The sequence below is a fragment of the Brachyhypopomus gauderio genome, chromosome 3 (genome assembly GCF_052324685.1).
Source record: "Brachyhypopomus gauderio isolate BG-103 chromosome 3, BGAUD_0.2, whole genome shotgun sequence".
Classification (NCBI taxonomy): domain Eukaryota; kingdom Metazoa; phylum Chordata; class Actinopteri; order Gymnotiformes; family Hypopomidae; genus Brachyhypopomus; species Brachyhypopomus gauderio.
This window is the reverse complement of record NC_135213.1, coordinates 5351804-5373177: the sequence shown is the minus strand read 5'-3', so window position 1 is coordinate 5373177 and position 21374 is coordinate 5351804. Positions and strand designations below refer to the sequence as shown.

The 21374-nt window shown below is 40.6% G+C and overlaps 1 protein-coding gene across 2 annotated transcripts; it reads right to left on the bottom strand.

The window, feature by feature from the left end:
• Positions 1–315: 315 nt before the first annotated feature.
• Positions 316–20621, bottom strand: LOC143510077 (uncharacterized). Of its 2 annotated transcripts, none has more exons than XM_076999084.1 (3): positions 20364–20621; positions 8233–9439; positions 316–1322 (listed from the first exon to the last, which is right to left on the bottom strand). In XM_076999084.1, exon 2 carries the CDS (start codon positions 9357–9359, stop codon positions 8247–8249), a length of 1113 nt encoding a protein of 370 aa, XP_076855199.1. In that variant the 5' UTR covers positions 9360–9439; positions 20364–20621; the 3' UTR covers positions 316–1322; positions 8233–8246. The 2 variants fall into 2 exon arrangements, with proteins under 2 accessions (XP_076855199.1, XP_076855198.1); XM_076999083.1 differs by lacking the exon at positions 316–1322 and adding an exon at positions 4542–6610.
• Positions 20622–21374: the final 753 nt, after the last annotated feature.

Genomic DNA, 21374 nt, shown 5'->3' with positions numbered 1-21374 from the left:
TTTAGAATAAACTACTTGCAATACTTAAGTACAAAAAATGCTGAATACTTCTGTACTTCTACTTAAGTAAAGTTTTTAAAGAACACTTCCACTTCTACTCAAGTCGATTTTTTGATAGAGTACTTGTACTTTTACTCAAGTATGGGTCTCTAATACTTTATACAACACTGATTACAATGTCTTTTAATATATTACATTAAATTATCCAGACATCAAAGTATCCTGCCATTTGTTTCATCAGTTGTTTTTTTATTTAAACCTCAAATGTCATGTTAATGTACTGGTTTTAAGAGCTTTTGGTTTTAACAGTTTTAAGAGATGCCGCTAATGTCCACTGTGTTATGAAGCTCCGACTAATTAAACTTTTTTCGATACAGTTAGGAAAAAGGCTTCAGTGCTTCAGAAAGCCTCGGTTTGCCATCACTACCATCAGGTTTGCAGCATTATTCTCACTCAGAAAAACAATACACCATGTTCCAAATTATCATGCAAATTGGATAGAAGTGTCATAGATAATTTTTTTTTGTTTCAAAACAATTAAACTCACAGATGGTATTGTATCTCAGGGCTATTTGAATCACTGAAATCAATCTCAGACATCTGTGATAATTAGTTTGCCAGGTGAGCCCAATTAAAGGAAAACCACTTAAGAATGATGTTCCACATTATTAAGCAGGCCACAGGTTTCAAGCAGTACGGGAAAGAAAAAGGATCTCTCTGCTGCTGAAAAGCGTTAAACAGTGCAATGCAAGGTATGAAAACATTAGATGTTTCATGAAAACGTAAGTGTGATCACTGCACTGTGATGAGATTTGTGGCTGATTCACAGATGGGTTTGTGCAGATAAAGGCAGAATGAGGAAGGTTTCTGTCAGGCAAGTTCATCGGATTAGGAGAGCAGCTGCTGAAATGCCATTACAAACCATCAAACAGGTATTTGAAGCTGCTGGTGCCTCTGGAGTCCTGCAAACCTCAAGGTGTAGGATCCTTTAAAGGCTTGTGCTGCCTTTGGGACTTTTGGGCACCTAACCAGTCGTGACACTTAAGGAACTTCAGACTGCCCTCCAAGGTACTGAAAAAACCATAGAAAGCATCCTGACTGGGAACATCACAGCCTGGCTTGGTAACAGCACCCAGCAGGACAGACGAACTCTACAGAGGGTGGTACGTTCAGCTGAATGCATCATCCCAGCAGAGCTGCCTGACCTGCAGAACATTTACACCAACCGATGCTGGACCAAGGCCAGAAAGATTGTGATGGACCCAAGTCACTCCAACAATGGACTCTTCTCTCTGTTGCCGTCAGGAAGATGCTATCGCGCTCTGAGGACAAACACAGAGAGAATGAGGAGGAGCTTTTTCCCACAGGCCATCCGTGCCCTGAACTCCAGACATTAATACATACTCGCACTAATGAACAATTTAATTTAATTTAATGCATTTTTTAATTATAATAATAATAAACATTTTATTTAAAAGCGCCTTTCAAGCCACCCAAGGTCACTGTACATAAAGCAAGAACATAAAAACCATACAAAAAAGAAATTAAAGTAAATAAACATCAGTAAAAATAAATCATGGTGCAGAAGCTCAATTATATGCTAATTGAAATAAGTGAGTCTTAAGGCCATTTTTGAACATGGACAATGACGCAATAATACACGAGAGGGAGTGCTATAACGGGTAATATCGGCACTGCTGTGCTGCGGTCGTAGGCACGAGGCCGCAGGCCGAGTGCCGTAGATCAGCACAGCAGTGCCGATATTACCCGTTATAGCACGAACCTCGAGTGTATTATTGCGATTATACCACAGTTCCATTATCGCTGTTTATTGAAAGATTTTGAGTAAAAGAGGATGAGAAAATACGACCTGTTTGGTAAAATACTCCGCCAGTTAAAATAGTTCCATTCAATGGCTCGCTGCTAAACTTACACAACACTGGAATAGCCTTACCCAATAAATATTATAGAGGTAAATATACACAAAAACAACTATTGATAAAGTTGAATTTATTAAAAATAAAGTACAACAATTATTGTCCATCCACGGCTGATCGGATGTTCGTTCAGGTATCTGTTCAGTCCAGCTCTTAAACCAACAAAGCTGCTGATGCTATATAACTCTCCCTTCACGTTTCTGACGGATCCATAAAAACGGCGTAAAAGCTGATTCATTTCATTTTTGTTGATAATACTAAAATCGACTGCAATGTCATTGCTTTTTAACCAGGATGTAAATATATTAAGAGCCCAGGACGTTTGTTTTACGGTATTAACTTCGTTTCTCTGAATTTCCAGCTCATCCAAATCATTGTTTGTAAGCGTGACAAACCTTGGCTCATTGGAGGAATCAGGCTGGTCATTTATAGCTTCATCCTCCAGTTTCAGATCGAAACAAATGCTTTCGAAGCCAATAGATTTAACGAACTCCCTGTAATTCATTTTGATAATGTTGCTGCTTGTTTGTAGTTGCGCTGTTTGGCTTGTAAACGCTGCTTCGTTGCTAGGTTACCTGTTTGTGGCGGAGTAATACATGGAGAGCTTCGGTTACAGTGCTATAACATGTAATATCGGCACTCCTAGATCGCCTCTCAGCCAATCACATTGTAGGGTCGGAACTAACTGTGGTATAATGACGTGTAAATTGCACATTTACATTGCACATTATATTTTACACTGCATACGTTGTATATTTTTGCACTATATTATATTTTTCAAATTTAAAGTCTATTCTATTTTTGTTGATAATGCTGCTCCCCCATATTTCTGTACTGCTGAGCTGTACAAAGTATGACCATGCATGTGACCAATAAACTTCATTTGAACCAGTGCGTAAACCTACTTTTGGGCCCCCTAACCAGTGAAGCTCAAGGTGTAGGATCCTTCAAAGGCTTGTGGTGCGTAAACCTACTATTGGGCCCCCTAATCAGTGCTCATAAGCAGAAACGGTTGCAGTGGGCCAAGACATACATGAAGACTAATTTCCAAACAGTTTTGTTTACTGATGAATGTCGTGCAACCCTGGATGGTCCAGAAGAATGGAGTAGTGGATGGTTGGTGGATGGACACCAGGTCCCAACAAGGCTGGGACGTCAGCAAGGAGGTGGCAGAGTCATGTTTTGGGCCGGAATGATGGGTGGAGATCTTGTAAGCTCCTTTTAGGGTCCCTCGGCAAAGTATATAGTGTTTCTGACTGACCACTTTCTCCCATGGTACAAAAAGAAGAACCATGCCTTTCGGAGCAAACAAAATCATCTTCATGCATGACAATGCACCATCTCTTTCTGCAAAGAATACCTCTGTGTCATTGGCTGCTATGGGCATAAAAGGAGGGAAACTCATGAGGTGTGACCAGTTTGACGAGTTTCTTTGAATGGATCAAAGTCAATGTAGGCTACTGGAGATATAGCCAGGGGGAGAATCATAATGCAATCACAATACAGTGTAATTCATACTGTATAAATGCAAAGTGGTATGTATTTTCAGTGAATTAGTTTCTACCAAGTAGGGGTGCACGATATGGACTAGAATTGCGATGTGCGATAACATTGTTGGATATCCCGATATCGATGTGAACCACGATAAATTAAGATTCAAATACAGAAATGTAGTGTCTCTCTGAACAGCAGCACGTTAATTTGTTTTGTTTTTTACTGTGTAATGAATCCAGAATAATTCCAAATATTTTGCAGGTTTATTCAACAATAGATTCAATCTAGGTTTATACTTTCACGAGTGACCGTAGTGCGCGACTCTGCACACCTCTCGTGAACCTCCGCGAACAGCGGAAGCATTTAATCTTACCATGTCACAATCTTTGCAGTGTTGTCCAAAACGATATGTAGGCCTAGTAGTATAAAAAAAAACACTCCTCAAATACAGGGGAATGAACATTTACCTGACCAATTTTAATGTTGCTCTTGTAATTCCAGGACAAAACGTGAGAGAACGTGAAGGCGTTAAGATTGGGAGTTTTGGAAATAAACCACCATTAAATAATGTGATAAAAAAAAAAATTATTCAAATTATTGAAATGGACCTTGAAAGTGACATACAAGTGCTTTAATTCCACCTCATAAAGGTGTATGAACCCTGCAAACATGACTATGTTCATTGCGCTGCAGCGCGACGCACGCGAAGTTACAAAATTCGAGAGGTGCACGACCTCGTGAATCGACAGTGCGCGAGGCCATCGCGCACAGGCGAAGCCAACGCGATTACGGTATTTTTGCCTCGCGGACCCTCGCGCCGCGTCAAGTGTAAACCAGGCTTAAACCAAATCGCGTGTCTGATGAACTGTTCACCTCACTCTGCCTCTTGCCTACTTACGTCACGTCATCATAGTCTGCAGCGCGAATAGCTCCCTCTATTGCTGGACGAGGATAATGCAATTTGAGTTTGCTGTTATTCAAGGAGTTATCGTGGCTCTTTCGATGTGTTTATCGTGAAACTTCACATCGCGATAACGATAAAAATACGATTAATTGTGCAGCCCTACTACCAAGTAATGTGTAATGAACGAGAACTAGGAGAAGGACACAAATGCTGCTGAGTCAGGTTTATTGGAAGGAGCAGGAGTTACCTCCTGTCTCCTAACCAGATCAGCTCGAATCGCTCTTGAACGGCAAGGCATTACATTTACATACACACATTTAATTTCCAGACAATTAAACACTGCTAATGCAATGATAAAAATCCTTGGGTGAATAATAGCACACAGACTAATAGATTAACACCTCTCGGACACAACAGAGAATACACAAAAGACAAATGGGTTATAACAGTAAACAAACAAACGCATTAAAAATGGAAAATACAATTAACCGGACTAACGCAAAACAGACCTGGCGAATGTAACAAAACTTACTAAAGAACGATCAGGAGACAATACCGAGAAGACTCAATAAAGAGCACAAAAACCAAACATAGGATGATGAAGAAAACAACTAGGAACAGATCTAATAGAATAGACCAAACGCTGAACATACAACAATCAAGGAGAAAAACCAAGGGCAGATCTGATAAACACAGGGAACAGAACATCCAAACACCCGCAACAGTAAATGAACCAAATTGACTTACAAGGAAAGACTGGGCACACAGGAATATAAACCAAACACATTAAGGAGTTAAACATAAACAGCTGATCCGGACTAATAATGGGCAGTGAGATCAAGGGGCGTGACAGGGGAACGCTATGGAGATTCAACTAAAAAACGAAATTAAGGGAAACATGAAGACCTCACATAGGTTGGGGCGGAGTAGACGTTACATGTTTTGATTGTTATATGTTCAAGACATTCAAGCGTGATGTGAGTGTAACAAACTAAAAAAAACAAAACAAAACACTAAAAGGTCTGTTTGTGTAGTATTGTTTTTAATCTGTCTCTAGAGCATTTACAGACTTTCAGAAGAGTCAAAAACACCACCATGGTTTCCATGGAGTCCCAGTTAAAACATTTATGCACATTTCACATCAGCTTTAGTCACATATTAAAAATTAATTAAATTATTGAAACACATTGAAATTTCAGGCCTAATATTTTACAGGAATTCAAAACACACAGTAACTTGTATGTTCACTTTGCAAGCAAGTGTAGTCCATGCTTTCTGTAGGTCACGTAATAGAGGTGAAGCTGAGATTTTAAGGAGGTGTCATGTCTAGCCCCGCCTCCCTGTCAATCATGTATTGCTTTTTAGTCTGTTCAGTCACGCCCCATGTTACTTCCCCTTCAGCCGTGTCTCATTTGTAATTTAGTTCTGGTATTTAATCGTTGGTGTTCAGTCTTTGTGGGTTATTGTAAGGTGATGGTGCATATTATAGTGAAACTTATTGTGAAAGTAAAAATTATGGTGATCGTTTGTGGTCTTGTGCAGTCTGTTGTGTATGGGAAGTCAGTTTCGGTTAATCTTTCTATACTTCTGTTTTGTTCATGGCTTCTCGTGTCTGTAGATGTCCGTTTGTGTAGTTTGTTATCTAATTTTAGTGTTCTGTTATATGTCAGGTTGCTGGTCAAGTCTGTTGTCTTGTCTTTATGTCTAATGATTAGTTGGTCATATCTGTGTTAGTGTGTTAGTTCCGTTAGTGTTACCATGCCTCATTGTGCTCATGCTGTTCGTGTGTCTACTGTCAATTTGTGTGCAACCCCGTAGGGTCAAAGTAAAACCTATTTTTTTAAAACAACCAATCACCTCAGAGACTGTGTCTGCTTCCTGATTGCACAAAACCCTCCATGTCACAGAATAATCCACCATATAGGACACAGCGAGGGAGCCTTACAAGGTGAGGCATTATCAGGAACAGAATTACAGTTATCTTCCAATGTGTATCTTGTTTGAGGACTTGATTAAACAGGTTAAGGATGGTGAACCTTTTGAGCTACCCTCCTCGATTTGTCCCTCCCACGAGTTCAATGAGGAGGATAATTTGGAGGGGTTTATTCTCCATAGCAGACAATTTTTTTTCATTTGTCCTTGTCTCATCCGACAGAGGAAATGAACACCCTTGATGGGTTGTTTGAACTTCTTAGAGCACGATTTGGCAAGAGTGGATCCACTGTTGATTTTGAATTTGGTGCATTCTCTGCTCCCGAGGTAGTTCATTTTCCACCTAGAGCACACAGAGAGGACGTCTCAGCACAGGCAGCAAGAAGGTTACCACAGCCCTACTACTACCAAGAGACCTGCTACAAGGACGTACGTTAATATGGCTGTTCAGTACAAGCCTACAGTTCGCTGCTCCAAATCTGTAGCGGTACAGTGTACATCAAAGACCAGCGTACGAGTGTCTGTGGCTGTACAATGCAGCCCCGACCTGCTAACAAGTGTCTACATCAATACAGTGGTAAATAGGACCTGTTCTGGCTCATGTGCCCATGGTGGCACCCCTAGAACAGGGTTCATACACTTTTTTGACAATCAATTTCCATGACTTTTCCATGACTTTTCCATGACTTTGAGGCAAATTTTAATGACTATACATTCTCTAAACATATGTGTAGACATGAAAAATAAGAAAAAATCCAGGCCAAAATTCCACAGTATATCATAAATTAATGACAAGCCACGTGGTTTAATTGAAAAAATAAACATTTACCGTATTTTCAATATCAATATAAACCGGAGTTACGACCTACTTTTTTTTTTTTTTTCGCGCGTGCACGGAGGAGCAGTGGCAGCACAGTGGAGTGTTGTGGAGTGTTGTGTACGATAAGCTGAGGCAGCACAGGCTCCACTGCAGCCCATCTCGGCAACACGATCGCTCTTTCTCGCGTTGTACGCACGAGGACATCGTTAGTTTTTTTTCTATACTGTGTTTACGATCAAAACGTATCTAAATCTAGGGTCGCGCTTAACGACGAAAACTGCTTTATGACGGACTTTTCAGTCTCTAACCCCATCGTTAACCGTGCACATTTTGCACGCCCCGTGTCCTTGTCTTTCACAAGCCATAGCTTGTATTTGTCCAACTGAAGCAGTCATTGTTTAATCGGCATTTACCAGCATTACGCTGATTTACATCAAAGTACAATCTACAGCTCCGCTTGGAGTCCGACGCTAACGCAGTGAACTAATGTGTGAAGTTACGTTAGCGGTCCGCACAATGAAAAAAAATGGCTATATTATATTTATTAATTTTTTCTTCCGGTTATCAGAACAACATACATTTATTGTGTCAAGCAAATTTCCATGACTTTTCCAAAACATTTGAGTATTTTTTATTTTTCCAAAACTTATCCAGGCCTGGAAATTGCTATTTTCAAATTCCATAACTTTTCCAGGTTTTTCATGACCGTACGAACCCTGCTAGAAGCCCCAAAGGTACCAAAACGTTTTTGGGGGTACGGGGCATATTTGTATATGTGGTCTTTCATATATTCCCCTCTGTATTGTTATCCGGTATTGTTTGTCATGTTCCAATTACCAAGTACTATCTCTTATGTGCCGATCCATATTTACACTAACAAACTGATATCATTCTTAGCCAAGCAGGGACACTGATGCATGTGAATACTCCTGCTGGCCATGAAGAGTGAAAACATAAGTAAACTAAAATCATTCATGACTGATGAGGAAACGTTCAAACGTCTGTGCTCACAGTCTCCCACTACTGTTTACTGCAGACATATAGTCTGTCCAACATGTTTCATTCGGTACTAATACAGTGCAGTATTAGTGCAAAGCAGAAAATGTACAGTAAGCTAGAACTGTAGATAGAAGTTTCTGACTTACCACACTGAGCAGTGTTATGGCTTCATTCTTGTGTGAATGTGCTGGTGTCGCTGGAGACTTCTCTGTCTAGTAAAACTCTTCCCACACTCTGAGCATTGATATGGCTTCTCTCCTGTGTGAATGTGCTGGTGTTGCTGGAGACTTCTCTGTCTAGCAAAACTCTTCCCACACTCTGAGCATTGATATGGCTTCTCTCCTGTGTGAATGCGCTGGTGCAGTTGAAGAATTCTCTGTTCAGAAAAACTCTTCCCACACACTGAGCAGTGATATGGCTTCTCCCCTGTGTGAATGCGCTGGTGCAGTTGAAGATGACTCTGTTGAGTAAAACTCTTTCCACAGTCTGAGCAGTGATATGGCTTCTCTCCTGTGTGAATCCGCTGGTGATTTTTGAGAGTACTCCGTGCAGTAAAACTCCTCCCACACTCTGAGCAGTGATATGGCTTCTCTCCTGTGTGAATGCGCTGGTGCTGTTGAAGAGTACTCTGTTCAGTAAAACTCTTCCCACACTCTGAGCAGAGATATGGCTTCTCTCCTGTGTGAATGCGCTGGTGCTGTTCAAGATAATTCTGTCTAGTAAAACTCTTCCCACAATCTGAGCAGTGATATGGCTTATCTCCTGTGTGAATGCACTTGTGCAGTTGAAGATTACTCTGATCAGTAACACTCTTGTCACACTCTGAGCAGTGATATGGCTTCTCTCCTGTGTGAATGCGCTGGTGTTTTTTGAGACTACTTTGTTTAATAAAACTCTTCCCACACTCTGAGCAGTGATATGGCTTCTCTCCTGTGTGAATCCGCTGGTGATTTTTGAGATTAGTCTGTTGAGTAAAACTCTTTCCACAGTCTGAGCAGTGATATGGCTTCTCTCCTGTGTGAATGCGCTGGTGATTTTTGAGAGTACTCTGTGCAGTAAAACTCTTCCAACACTCTGAGCAATGATATGGCTTCTCTCCTGTGTGAATGCGCTGGTGAGTTTGAAGACTACTCCGATCAGAAAAACTCTTCCCACACTCTGAGCAGTGATATGGCTTCTTTCCTGTGTGAATGCGCTGGTGTCGCTGGAGATGACTGTGTGAAGTAAAACTCTTTCCACACTTTAAGCAGTGGTAGCTTTTTTCCTTTTCCATGTTTACTGATTTCAACAGTCTGTCATACTCCTCACAGATAAATGTGTTTATGTGTTTAGGAAAATGGACAGCATTAATTCCTAGAGGAAAAGGACATTGCAAATTCATTGTGAGATGAAGATGAAACAATCATGACATGAAGCTTTTGAACATGGCGGCAGGCCGCTGCTAACAAACTTATCAATATCTTTATTACCCGCTAACTTAATTTAAGACAACCTAAAATATATATATATATATAATAATAATCTCTAGGTGTTTGTTTTTCCTTTTACTTAATAGGTATCAACGAACGCAACCACTCTGGAGCACCGCAAAAATTTGGACAATATATTTACGTATATTGACAATTGCTTTGATAGAATTATCATGAGCAAACCAGAGAAGATGCCATCCACCAAGAGGAGCCGTGCCGAAGCTTCCCCAGGAGCGGCTTCCCCACACACCTGTAACACGGCCGATATTCTGGAGTCTATTAACACCAAACTGTCCAGGTTCGACGCGCGCCTGGCGCTGGTGGAAATTCTCCACCAAGAGTTTCAAGCGTTGCGAGAGTCGGTGGAGTTCAGCCAGCAGCAAGTGGAAGCACTCGCTGCAGAAAACACGGTTCTTAGAGAGTCGGTGAAGTCGCTCACCGAGGGAATGACCCCGACTCTCGGAAGAAAACAAAAAAATCAAAGAAACGGTCATCGATCTCCAGTCTCGCAGTATGAGAGACAATTTAATATTTGCAGGTATTCTAGAGAAGGCTGACGGAGACCACGGTAAAAACATTTACAAAAATATTTAGTTTATTTACAAACCCCCCTTAAAAATCTCAGAGGCGACCGTCAAAAACATCAGTTTTCACCGCGTTCACCGCCTGGGAGGGAAACGGCCGGATGCGCGGAGACCCAGACCGATCGTGGCCAAGTTTGAACATTACAAGCACAAAGAACTGCTAAAGAGCCGCGGCCGGGAGCTGAAAGGAACCAACTTCAGCATTAACGACCAGTTCCCCAAAGAAATCCTGGAGCGACGCAAGGTCTTGTTTCCCATCCGCAAGAGTTTCATTCAAGCAGGTTCCCGGGCTGTAATCTCAGTGGACAAACTCTACGTGAACGGTCAACTTTACCGCGACACAAACACAACACCATGGCTGTTCTAAACAGGTGAACTGTATCAACACAGACGCCTTTATCCCAACTCGTTTGATCTATCACTTATCTCCTAGAACAATAAGACATGCCTAAGATAAAATAACTAATGCCGGTCTAATTAGTGTTTTCCTTCATAATTCCTAGTTGTTTATTCTTTTTTTTTTGTTGTATATGCACTTTCAGTTTACATGTCACCTTCTCCCTCTCCCTCTCCTTTTCTCTTTCTGCACTCATCCAACGATTTGTTCACCCACTTTCAAGACTGCAATGTATTGTATGCACACACACATACACAGATAGACAAAACAGACACACATATATTCCGACATACAACACTATTAACCTGCAAGATTACTTCACATCTAAGCAATATATAATCTGGCAATTCGCCAACCTCACAATCTCATTTGCCGTTTCTAGTAAAACGTCAGCCATGTCGCTGTGTGCTGCCCTCTCTGGATTTCACGGGAGGTACTGTAGTTGTAGCTCCGCCTACTGTTCATTTACATGTATTTGCATGCTGGTGAAGTTGAAAACGAAAATGAAAAGTGGAAAATGAAAAAGAAAATCACCAGCAGGTAGCGCCAATCCTCCTTTTTAATTTTCATTTTATATTTGTCACATATGACCCGTGCTCGAGTGAAAAATTAAATTGCAAATTAAGTGATTTCATTTTATTTTTAATTTTGTCATAATATTTTCACACATGTATGGAAAAAGAAATGGCAAAACGGTATTTTCATTTTCATTTTAGTGTTTTCATTTTAGTTTTATTATTGGCAGGAAATACCTCCCATACTGTCAGGATGCTCAAATAGAAATTTAAATAAACTTCAAATAGTTCAAAATGCCGCAGCCAGGGTTCTGACCAGAACTAGAAAATTTCAGCATATCAGTCCAGTCCTATCAGCCCTGCATTGGCTCCCAGTTAATTTCCGTATTGACTTTAAAATTCTTTTATTAACTTATAAAGCATTGCACAGACTTGCTCCTGAATACCTTCAGGAACTTATTTCCTATTATGAACCCCCACGTCCACTAAGATCACAGGGTGCTGGCCTTTTATTAGTTCCAAAAATTAACAAGGTAACAGCAGGGGGAAGAGCCTTTTCTTGTAAGGCCCCAGAGCTTTGGAATGATCTTCCTAAATGCGTCCGGGACTCTGACACAGTCACAATCTTTAAGTCTAGGTTGAAAACCCACTTATTTAGTTTAGCGTTTGATAATTAATATCCCCCCTTAGATAAAGGTACAGATCCAGGGGTTCACAGGCGAAGGGTTTTATGGTAGACTGGGGCGCTGGTGCTGTCGTCCTGTCACTGCTCGAGGTCACTCAAGTTTGTTGACAGTGCAGTGGATGGATGCCATTGTCTCAGAATGCCCCCAAGCCTATGTTACCTTCTGGTTCTGCCTTTTTTAGCTAGGCTGTAATAGTTTAACTTAATGCCGGAGTTGCTGCCACACTCCAGAAATGTGTTAAATTTAATCTGTCCTGTATATGTCCTCATACAGAGCTAATTTTCCCTGTTTTATTTTCTCCACATGGCTGCCCGCCTGCTCGAGGAAAAATGAGATGAGGAGAGACAAGCGATCCAGCCTAGGCCAGCCACCTCCTGCCTAAGGGCGTACTCACACTAGGCACGGTTTGCTGGATCCGTGCTGGGGCCCGGTTATCCCCCCTCCCCACTCCCCGTCTGGCCTGCACTCACACTCGCTTCAGCAACCCGGCCCGAGCACGCTTACGTCATCACAACGCCGCTTTATTTGGAAAAAAAGCGCGCTCGCACAACACTATAGAGCTCATGATTCTCTTTTTATTGTATTTTTGGAGTCGTTTTGGGAGTGCAGAAACACGGTGCAAGCACAGATTTATCGATCATTTAACACAACGATTGTCTGCTAATCGCTTTGCCGCTATGACTGTTTAATGTGAGCGTCGCATCACTGATGTCATGTTTGAGTTCCAGCGAAATGAACCAATCAGACGAGGCACCAAGCGGGCCCGGACACGGATAGCGCTCACACTAGAAGCGAACCGTGCCCGAGTCCACATGAATCGTGCCCTGGCCCACCTCTTCAAAGCGGGCCCGAGCACGGTTAACTGATCCGGGCCCGGGCACGGTTGTAGCGCTCACACTAGCCAAACGAACCGTGCTTCGGCAGGCAACCGTGCCCGGGCCCGGATCGCAGAGCCTAGTGTGAGTACGCCCTAACCGGATGCCTACACCATGATGGACATTATTACATCTTTTCCCTTTTCTTTCTCTTCTTTCTGTCTAAATTTTTGTTGTTGTCATGGTGACCGGTGTCGGCCAGAGGAGGATGGGTTCCCCCCCTGAGTCTTGGTTCCTCTCAAGGTTTCTTCCTCATGCAAAAAACTAGGGAGTTTTTCCTTGCCACTGTCGCCCTTGGCTTGCTCACTGGGAGCAAGGACTCGGCACTTGTAAAGCTGCTTTGTGACAACAACTGTTGTAAAAAGCGCTATATAAATAAAATTTGATTGATTGATTGATATACATCAGTCATTTGTGCCATATGTTTTGGGTACACTTTCTGCTCTTCTTTGCAGTGGTCATTTGAGCTGCTTGTTTTTTTACTTTTTTATTTTTTTATACATATATATGTGTACGTGTGTGTGTATGTATATGTATATATTTGAATATATGTATGTATATGTATGTGTGTGTGTATATATATATATATAATTTATTTATTTATTTATTTTTTCTTCCCGGCCTTCTGTCTTTTCCCTTTTTATTCTCTCTCTCCCCCTCTTTTCTTTTCCCCTTTTCTATACTCTATCCTCTCATGGTCCACCTAATCCCAATAATTATCACTTCACACTATATTATACAGAATTGTTATTATTTGATCCATTACTTGATATAAAAACAAAGTTGTCCTCCAAAGATGGGGGGGGGGGGGGGGGGGGGGGGGGGGGTTGGAGGTGGGCCATTTAATAAAAAATAATAAATAAATAAAAAAATGAAAACACTTGTCTATTTTGTGATACGAGTCTCTCCCTGTTTGGTTCAGTGCTACTCTATGTGCATATATATGGACTTTTATTTTGTAGGGCTCATCAACTTTATTTTCAAAGTTGTTCTTTTCCTTCCTTTCTCTCTCATGGTGCTGCAGAGCTGCTTTGGTCTGTTGAAGCTCCTTATGAGTTCCAGCAGTGTGATTTGATCTTTTAAATTATTGTGCATCAGAGAATTAATCTATGGGCAGCACCAACATATCACAAATTCACCTGTGCACACGATTACTCAATGTGCCATGTTTCCAGGTAGACTGAAGGTAAAAATGATGTTGGCCTCTTTAGAAAGCGCTCCTGCTAAAAGTGCGCAAAAAGTCTCATTATTCACAATTTTTTTACATACGTATTTGTACGTGTAGTGTGATGTATTAGTAAGTTGCTCTGCATTTGTTTTAAAGTTACATATGAATTTACAACTAGCACATTTTATTTGTAAGTCGTGGTTTTCATTTGATAATCACGTTGTGTTTGTATGCGACTAAAGCATTTCTCAAATGAAAAACGCAACTTGTAAATTCAAATCATGTTATGTTTGCTTTCAAATAGTATAATTGTGAAATATGTTGTTTGTTTACACCGTTTTGGCTAGGGGTGTCACGATTCTCTAAATCCTCGATTCGATTGCATTTTCGATTTTAGGGTCACGATTCGATTCTCGATTTACAGCAGAGAGGCCTATGCCAGTTTTAGATTAGTCTATGGTCAGTCATTGGTTTGAATAATCAAATTTACAATATTTACAAAAGGTGGGTTTGATATAAGTGAATTAAAGTGATACAATTGATCTGTAATACACCACATTAGGCACTAATGGTCAAATTAAAATAATTTAATTGAGATAAATGTAACAATCTTGTTCTCAGTGGAAAAAAAACGAAAACAAACTATTAATAATAACAAAAATGAGAGGTCACAGAGGGTACCTGCAATCTAGTGGTTTTTTTGGTAGCAGCAATGTACACTATTAAAACAGCAATGTGCAACATAAAATAAATGCGTGAACTTGCGCAAATGGCAAAGGCATTTGGCGCGTCACATTCTTTGCAGTGTTGTCCGAAAGGATATGTGGTAGTATAAATAAACACCCCTCAAAAACAGGAGAAGGAACATTTACCTGACAAATATTAATGTTGCATTGTGTTCCAGGGGGGTATTCCAAGAAGCGGGTTTAACAAACTCTAAACTTAACCCTGAACTCGGAGTTGTCTTACCCCGATCTGACATACTCAGAGTTTTCGGTTCCAAAACGGCGGATCGGAGTTAAAGTAATCAGGGTCGCTCAACTCTTGAGTAGGTTGACCCAGACAGAAGCGCGTTCACGCGTAACTATGAAAGGCATTCTTAATGGAACGCAGATAAATAGGATTTATCATGGACTTAAATGCGAAAATCAGCCGAACATCGTATTTCACACCACTGTAGCTTGAAGTATTAATGACTGCATATGCAGAATATTTAGATATTATTAAACGTAAATGTAATACTGCGGTAGCTGCTAGAGAAAGGCAGTCAGCATGTCAAAAAATTGCCAACAGAGTTAATGCGTGAGTGAAAATGATATTTTTATATTTAGCAGAAGGGTGCGATTATATTATTATTTTCTCCACCTTTATAATACTGTATTGAGTTTTAAAATTTTTTTTATTGAATACTTACTAATTCCAGGTCTAATCTGAGTGGTGTGAAACACACATGGCATCAGATAAAAATGAAGTATAAGAATATTGTACAAAGTGGTATGGCTGTACATAACTATATCTTATTCTTAATATATTATAAAATATATTTATTTACAGGAAAAATGAAATAATGAAACATAACAGTGAATTTGACTGTAATGTATATTAAAAGGTTACAGGGTGGATGGTGGGGTGGGTGGTGGTACATGATTTAATGTGGAAAGCAGTGATTGCAGATGGAGTCTCTGACAACTCCACCATCTCTGTTGTCACCTACATGCATGTAAGGTTCCTCGTCTGTGGGCATGTCAGAGATGGTAGGCTGTCGCTCTTCCTGGATGGTTGCAATGTTGTGTAATACCACATATGCCATTATTATGTGGCACGCCCTATCAGGGGTTACTCTGAGCCCCTTCAGGAACTGGAACCTGGCCTCGAGGATTTAAATTCTTGCCCTGGTTTTGCTGTGGGCCTGATTGTAGCGGGACTGTGGTCCAGGTGCAGGATCTGAATAGGGAGTCATAAGGTAGGCCTATAGGACAGGCAGGCTCCATGAAGGAGGCCGTCATAGTGTCCTATAATCACACTAGGGTTTGCAATGATTTAACTATTACACTGCATGTGAACAACTAGCAAAACTACCGCAGGCCTACTCTGTTCAGATTTGTTACAGTGTGGAATCATACACGGATCCTGGCCATCTGGCTTCAACATTTGTGACGAGGTGAGAAGCATCACATATGATCTTGATGGGAAGAACGGTCAGTTACAATAGCTACGTTATTTTTGTTACCATTAAAGATAAGTATTCATTAAGGATTATAAAGGTTAGTACCTGTACATTAATGCTATGGATGAATTTTCATGTTCTAATGGTGCTGGAATAGGTAGCATACGTAGGTTCCATCAATACAGCCAATCACTCTAGGAAATCCTTAAAATGTAAATGGAATGAAGATCGTTATATATTGCCTCTCCTTTGCTTAATTTCTTTATTGTCAGTGTGAATTAAAGACAAACCAATGATGCTGTGGAATTCCTCTTTGATGTCCATAACTGGCTTAAGCCCAGGAAACACCACAAAACCGGGCACTAGTCATTTTAATGCCGGACATAGTTTTCGGACAGACTGACATACAGTAGCTTTGCTGACAGATTCCGCATCTCCTACACTATAAAGAAAACTTCCACTAGCAAAAAACGAAGACCGATATATAACAATCTGGAGAGAATTTAGGGCTGATCCGCGATGTGTAATATTTGAAATGTGACGCTTAATAATTTTATTGATGGAAGTATTGGATTGTGCTGAAAAACGATAACGTTCATTAAAAAAATAATCCGAAAATGATAGTAGGCCTATGTCTATTCAGGGTTTTATAAGGCGTTCCCGACAAAGAACTCAGCGAGTTTCAATATCCACATGATCTTCGAGGAAAGGACACGTCATGATGACGTGTTTGTAACTCTGGGTCAAGTCCAAGTTAACCTGCCAGCGAGCAGGTTAGCTTCAGAGCATAAGTTGCTATAGTAACTGACTCCGGTTCTCTCCAAGCTCGGTTTCTGGAATGGAAAACCTCGAGTTTCCGTGAACTCTCAGTTAACTTACCCGGTTTTCTCGCTTAACCCGCTTCTTGGAACACCCCCCAGGTTTGAAAAGTGCTGGAATTTAGGCTAAAGTACTTAAAAATGCTTGAAATTGTAACGACTTCGTTTCACAACAATTAGCTTTCTGACTGAACAGTTCTCTTGTATTACGTTAACAAATACGAGCCTCTTGTAATTCCAGGGCAAAACATGAGAACGTGAAGACGTTAAGATTGGGCGATTTGAAAATAAACAACCATTAAATAATGTGATGAAAAAGCAAATTATTTCGAATCATTTTGAGTATGTGTATAAATATTTTACTTAATTCAGTTTAACGTGCTGGGAATTATTTAAATGGACCTTGAAAGTGACGTACAAGTGCTTTCATTCCACCTTGTGAAGGTGTATGAGCCCAGCAAACATGACTTTGTTTATTTCGCGGAAGTGCGGCGCATGCGAAATTACAAAATTCTAGAGGTGTGTGACCTCGCGAATCGCCAGCCTCGCACATGGGTGCAGCCACCGCGATTACGTCATTTTTGGCGCGCGGACCCTCGTGCTGCTCGCGACGCGTCAAGCATAAACCAGGCTTTACTTCGCGTAGTGCGACATAATTTCGATCGATTTCGATTAAATATCGAAATCGTGACACCCCTAGTTTTGGCAGTACAGTGAGTCCCCGCTTAACGGACCGGAGTTATGACCAACTTTTTTTTTTGTGCGGTGCGCGGAGGAGCAGTAGCAGCACAGTGGAGTGCTGTGTACGATAAGTTGAGCACTCCACTAAATAGGAGTCAAAATAGGAAATAGGTAAGCAAACTGATGACATTCACCTTGATAGTTTAGCTCTGTTGTATTCCTAACCAAATTGCACAGTAGGGGGCGAGAACGAGTTTTCAAACCTGTGAATTACCACCCACACAAATAGCACGTATGCTTACATAGATGCAACCACGAAGTCGCCAGGTTTGCTTCATGGAAAATTCATTTTTAGTAAGTTTCCTAATGGAGAAATTGACAAGACTAAAGTTGTTTGCAGCTTATGCAACACGGAATTAGTTTATTGTAGGAGTTTTACCAGTCTGAAGTACCATTTAAACGCAAAGCACCCGTTTGCTAATGCTGCTGACGCTGTGTCAAGCACTGATGCAGCCCACGGGACGAGTCACCGCCAATGAAAACAGGTTAAATGTACTAAATGTTGGCTTACATTTCAAATCTCATGTTTAGCTGAATAAACATGTTATCAGCCCCTTTTAATGTACAGTATGTAGGCTTACAAATTCTCTCTATGTAGGCATACAGTACTATTTTCATGTTTAACTGAATAAACCGTTGAACACGAGTACATTTCATTGAGCATGTTTTTCTTCAAGTATCAAAGTAGAACAGCTTTCTCAAGCAGTCATTGATGCATTTTGGAAACAGGAGATGATCCCATGGTCTACTGCACCCTCTGTATTAAGAAACTCTATCTCAAAGACTGACTTTTAGTCATTACTTGGGTAGCACGCATATGAGCCATTTTAATCTAGATTAATTTCAAGATTTCAGTGAGATTAATCTAGATTTTAAAAAATAATCTATGCCCAACCCTAATATATATATGATTTCACCTAAACCAAATTCAATGACCTTTAAATGACTTTCTAGGATCAACTTCCTCAAATTTAAGGACTGCACCTGGCAGCATTTACCCCTGAATATGTTATCAAAAATGATGTTAATACAATACAAATTCAAAAGACTAAAAGTCATTTCAAACCATGCATCCTGAAATTTTCATGACATTAAGCGCTGATTCAACAAAAGCTTCACTCACACTCAACATGACTGGCAATTTAGCAATCCACCTGTGAGGAGGTGACATTCACGTAAAGCGGCTGCACATACGTTAACTGTCAGTCCTGCCTCCCTCCTGTCTGTCATGTCTTCTGTTTGTCTTTTATTTTGAAATGTCCTAGTTGTGTCTGTCTTCACTCCCCTGCCCCCTCGTTATTGCTTTCTGCTGTGTCTTGTTGAGTCCCTTGGTTGGTTAGTGTATTTAAGTCTTGTGTTTAGTCTCTTGTTTGTATGCGATTTGGTATCTTGGTCTTTTGTGTCTGTAATACTAGTCTGTATGTACTCCTTGTATTTTGTATTCCCTATTAGATGTACTTTGTGTGACTGGTTTCTCTAGTGATTTTGCTTGTTGTCTTTGCTTTTATTTAGCCTTGTCCACCCAGCTATTTCTGTTAGTGTTTGGTTCATATGTTAGGTGTTTGATTATTCTTGTGCTGGCAAAATAATGACACATTGACAGTAGACAAATAATAACAATAATACACATATGCATATACTCATACAGTACATACATAAAACAGAGGAGCAAAGCCATATAATGAGATTAGAACTATAGATTAGTTCTAGAGAAATTACTAGAGAAATCGGTGAGAGATGATTCTTGCATTTTTCAAGTTTTTTAATCTACTTAATGAAGAGTAATATGAATTTACTTCATTCATAAAGAGAAAAGAAGACTTTTAATTAACCACTCCACTTACTGTAGTGCAGGGGTCACCAACCTTTTTGAAGTTGGGAGCTACTTCTTGGATACCAATTATTGCAGAGGGCTACCAGAAAGAAAGTTGAGCGGGGGGGGGGGGGGGGGGGGGGGGGTGGCGAACGAAAGTTGTTGAGCGGGGGGGGGGGGGGGGGGGGGGGGGGGGGGGGGTTGGGTTCATGTGCGCGTGTCAGTTGCTAGCGGGAAGACCGCTAGCAACCTCGGACAATCGCTAATAGCAGCAAAAACATAAACGATGCAGCGCTTTGGTGCATGGCAATATAGTGAGCTGTTTTTAAAACAAGCCCGCGGGCGACTCATAACGTCCTCGCGGGCGACATGGTGCCCGCGGGCAACACGTTGGTGACCCCTGCTGTAGTGAATGTGGTATTTTTGCTAAAAGTATGACTACATTTATGGCATCAGAGAAATCTGAACTTAAATTTTCCACATAAAGTAAAATGGTATCAAAAAGAATGTTAAGTTTAAGATTAATCCAGTTTCTAGTGTCCATACAAAAACAAATGCTTCTGGAATTCATCTGATTTTCAAAAGGCACATGAATCCACATCAAGTTTAAATCTTCTTTCAAGAAACATGACTACAGGATATATCTTATTTAGTATTTTGAAATGAGTCTCTTTTACTTTAGAAGATATGGGCCATTTGACAAACCATTGTGGTTTTATGATTTGTATTAGGATGTTTCTTGAAAGAATCTCTATTATATCTTTTGTTTCATACCATCAGTGATAATCGTTATTACACTTGAAGTCAACTAAGTTACAGTCATTCACTTTTAACATGGGCAGCATAAAATCAATTAAATCGTACGTTAACGCTACTGTAATAAAACCGTACAATATAACTAGCATATACGCTTTGAGCTACTAAACAAAAGAACCAAACAGAATTATATTCGTATAGTATCAAATAAGTAGCTACGTTATCTGGCTGGGTTAGTTAGCGCTAGAACATCCATTATAAAAACGTATTACTAAGTTAAGTACTTACAGGTAAACCAGTAGTCAAACACTTCCAAACACCAACACGACAATAGGCGCAACTCCACTAAACGCCCGATGCTGATATTGAGAATAAGGAAACCTGTGGTCTGTAATGTCCGATGGTGATGGTAGGTAGAGGTGGGCGGATCGATCCAAATATCGATACCAACGCTGGTATTGATTTGGAGCAATACTCGTGTAAAAAGATTAATACTCAATCTTTTTAACTCTCCCACACGCACCGAATGCTGCGTACGTGGATTCATCAAAGTCTCTTCTCTGTCTGTAAGAGCAGCGTTGCCAACTCCTCAGTAAGGAAAGTCGCTATTGGCTGTCCTAAAAGTCACAAAATGGCGTCATCGCCTAATTTGCATCACGCGTGTTTTTGAAGCTGTAAAAGAATAACGTTGTGGGAGAGAAAAACAACTGTTAATATTTGTTATTATACCACAGTTAGTTCCGACCCTACAATGTGATTGGCTGAGATGCGATCTCGGAGTGCCAATATTACACGTTATAGCACTGTAACCGAAGCTCTCCATATATTACTCCACCACATACAGGTAACCTGGCAACGAAGCAGCGTTTACAAGCCAAACAGCGCAACTACAAACAAGCAGCAACATTATCAAAATGAATTACAGGGAGTTCGTTAAATCTATTGGCTTCGAAAGCATTTGTTTCGATCTGAAACTGGAGGATGAAGCTATAAATGACCAGCCTCATTCATCCAATGAGCCAAGGTTTGTCACACTTACAAACAATGATTTGGATGAGCTGGAAATACAGAGAAACGAAGTTAACCCTGGAGAACCCAGGGGGCAAATTTGGTTTGTGGGTAATTGCTACCATCCAAAATGAGCAAACATTGAAAAAAAATAAAATATAACCTCAAAAGCCCAGAGTGCCACTTCTGACCCCTGTATAGTGACACCTATGGAGTGAATATTGAACTGCAGTTAGTTACAGTGTCAGTGACAAGACGGCTAGCCACATGCTGTTTTGTTGAGCTGCAAAC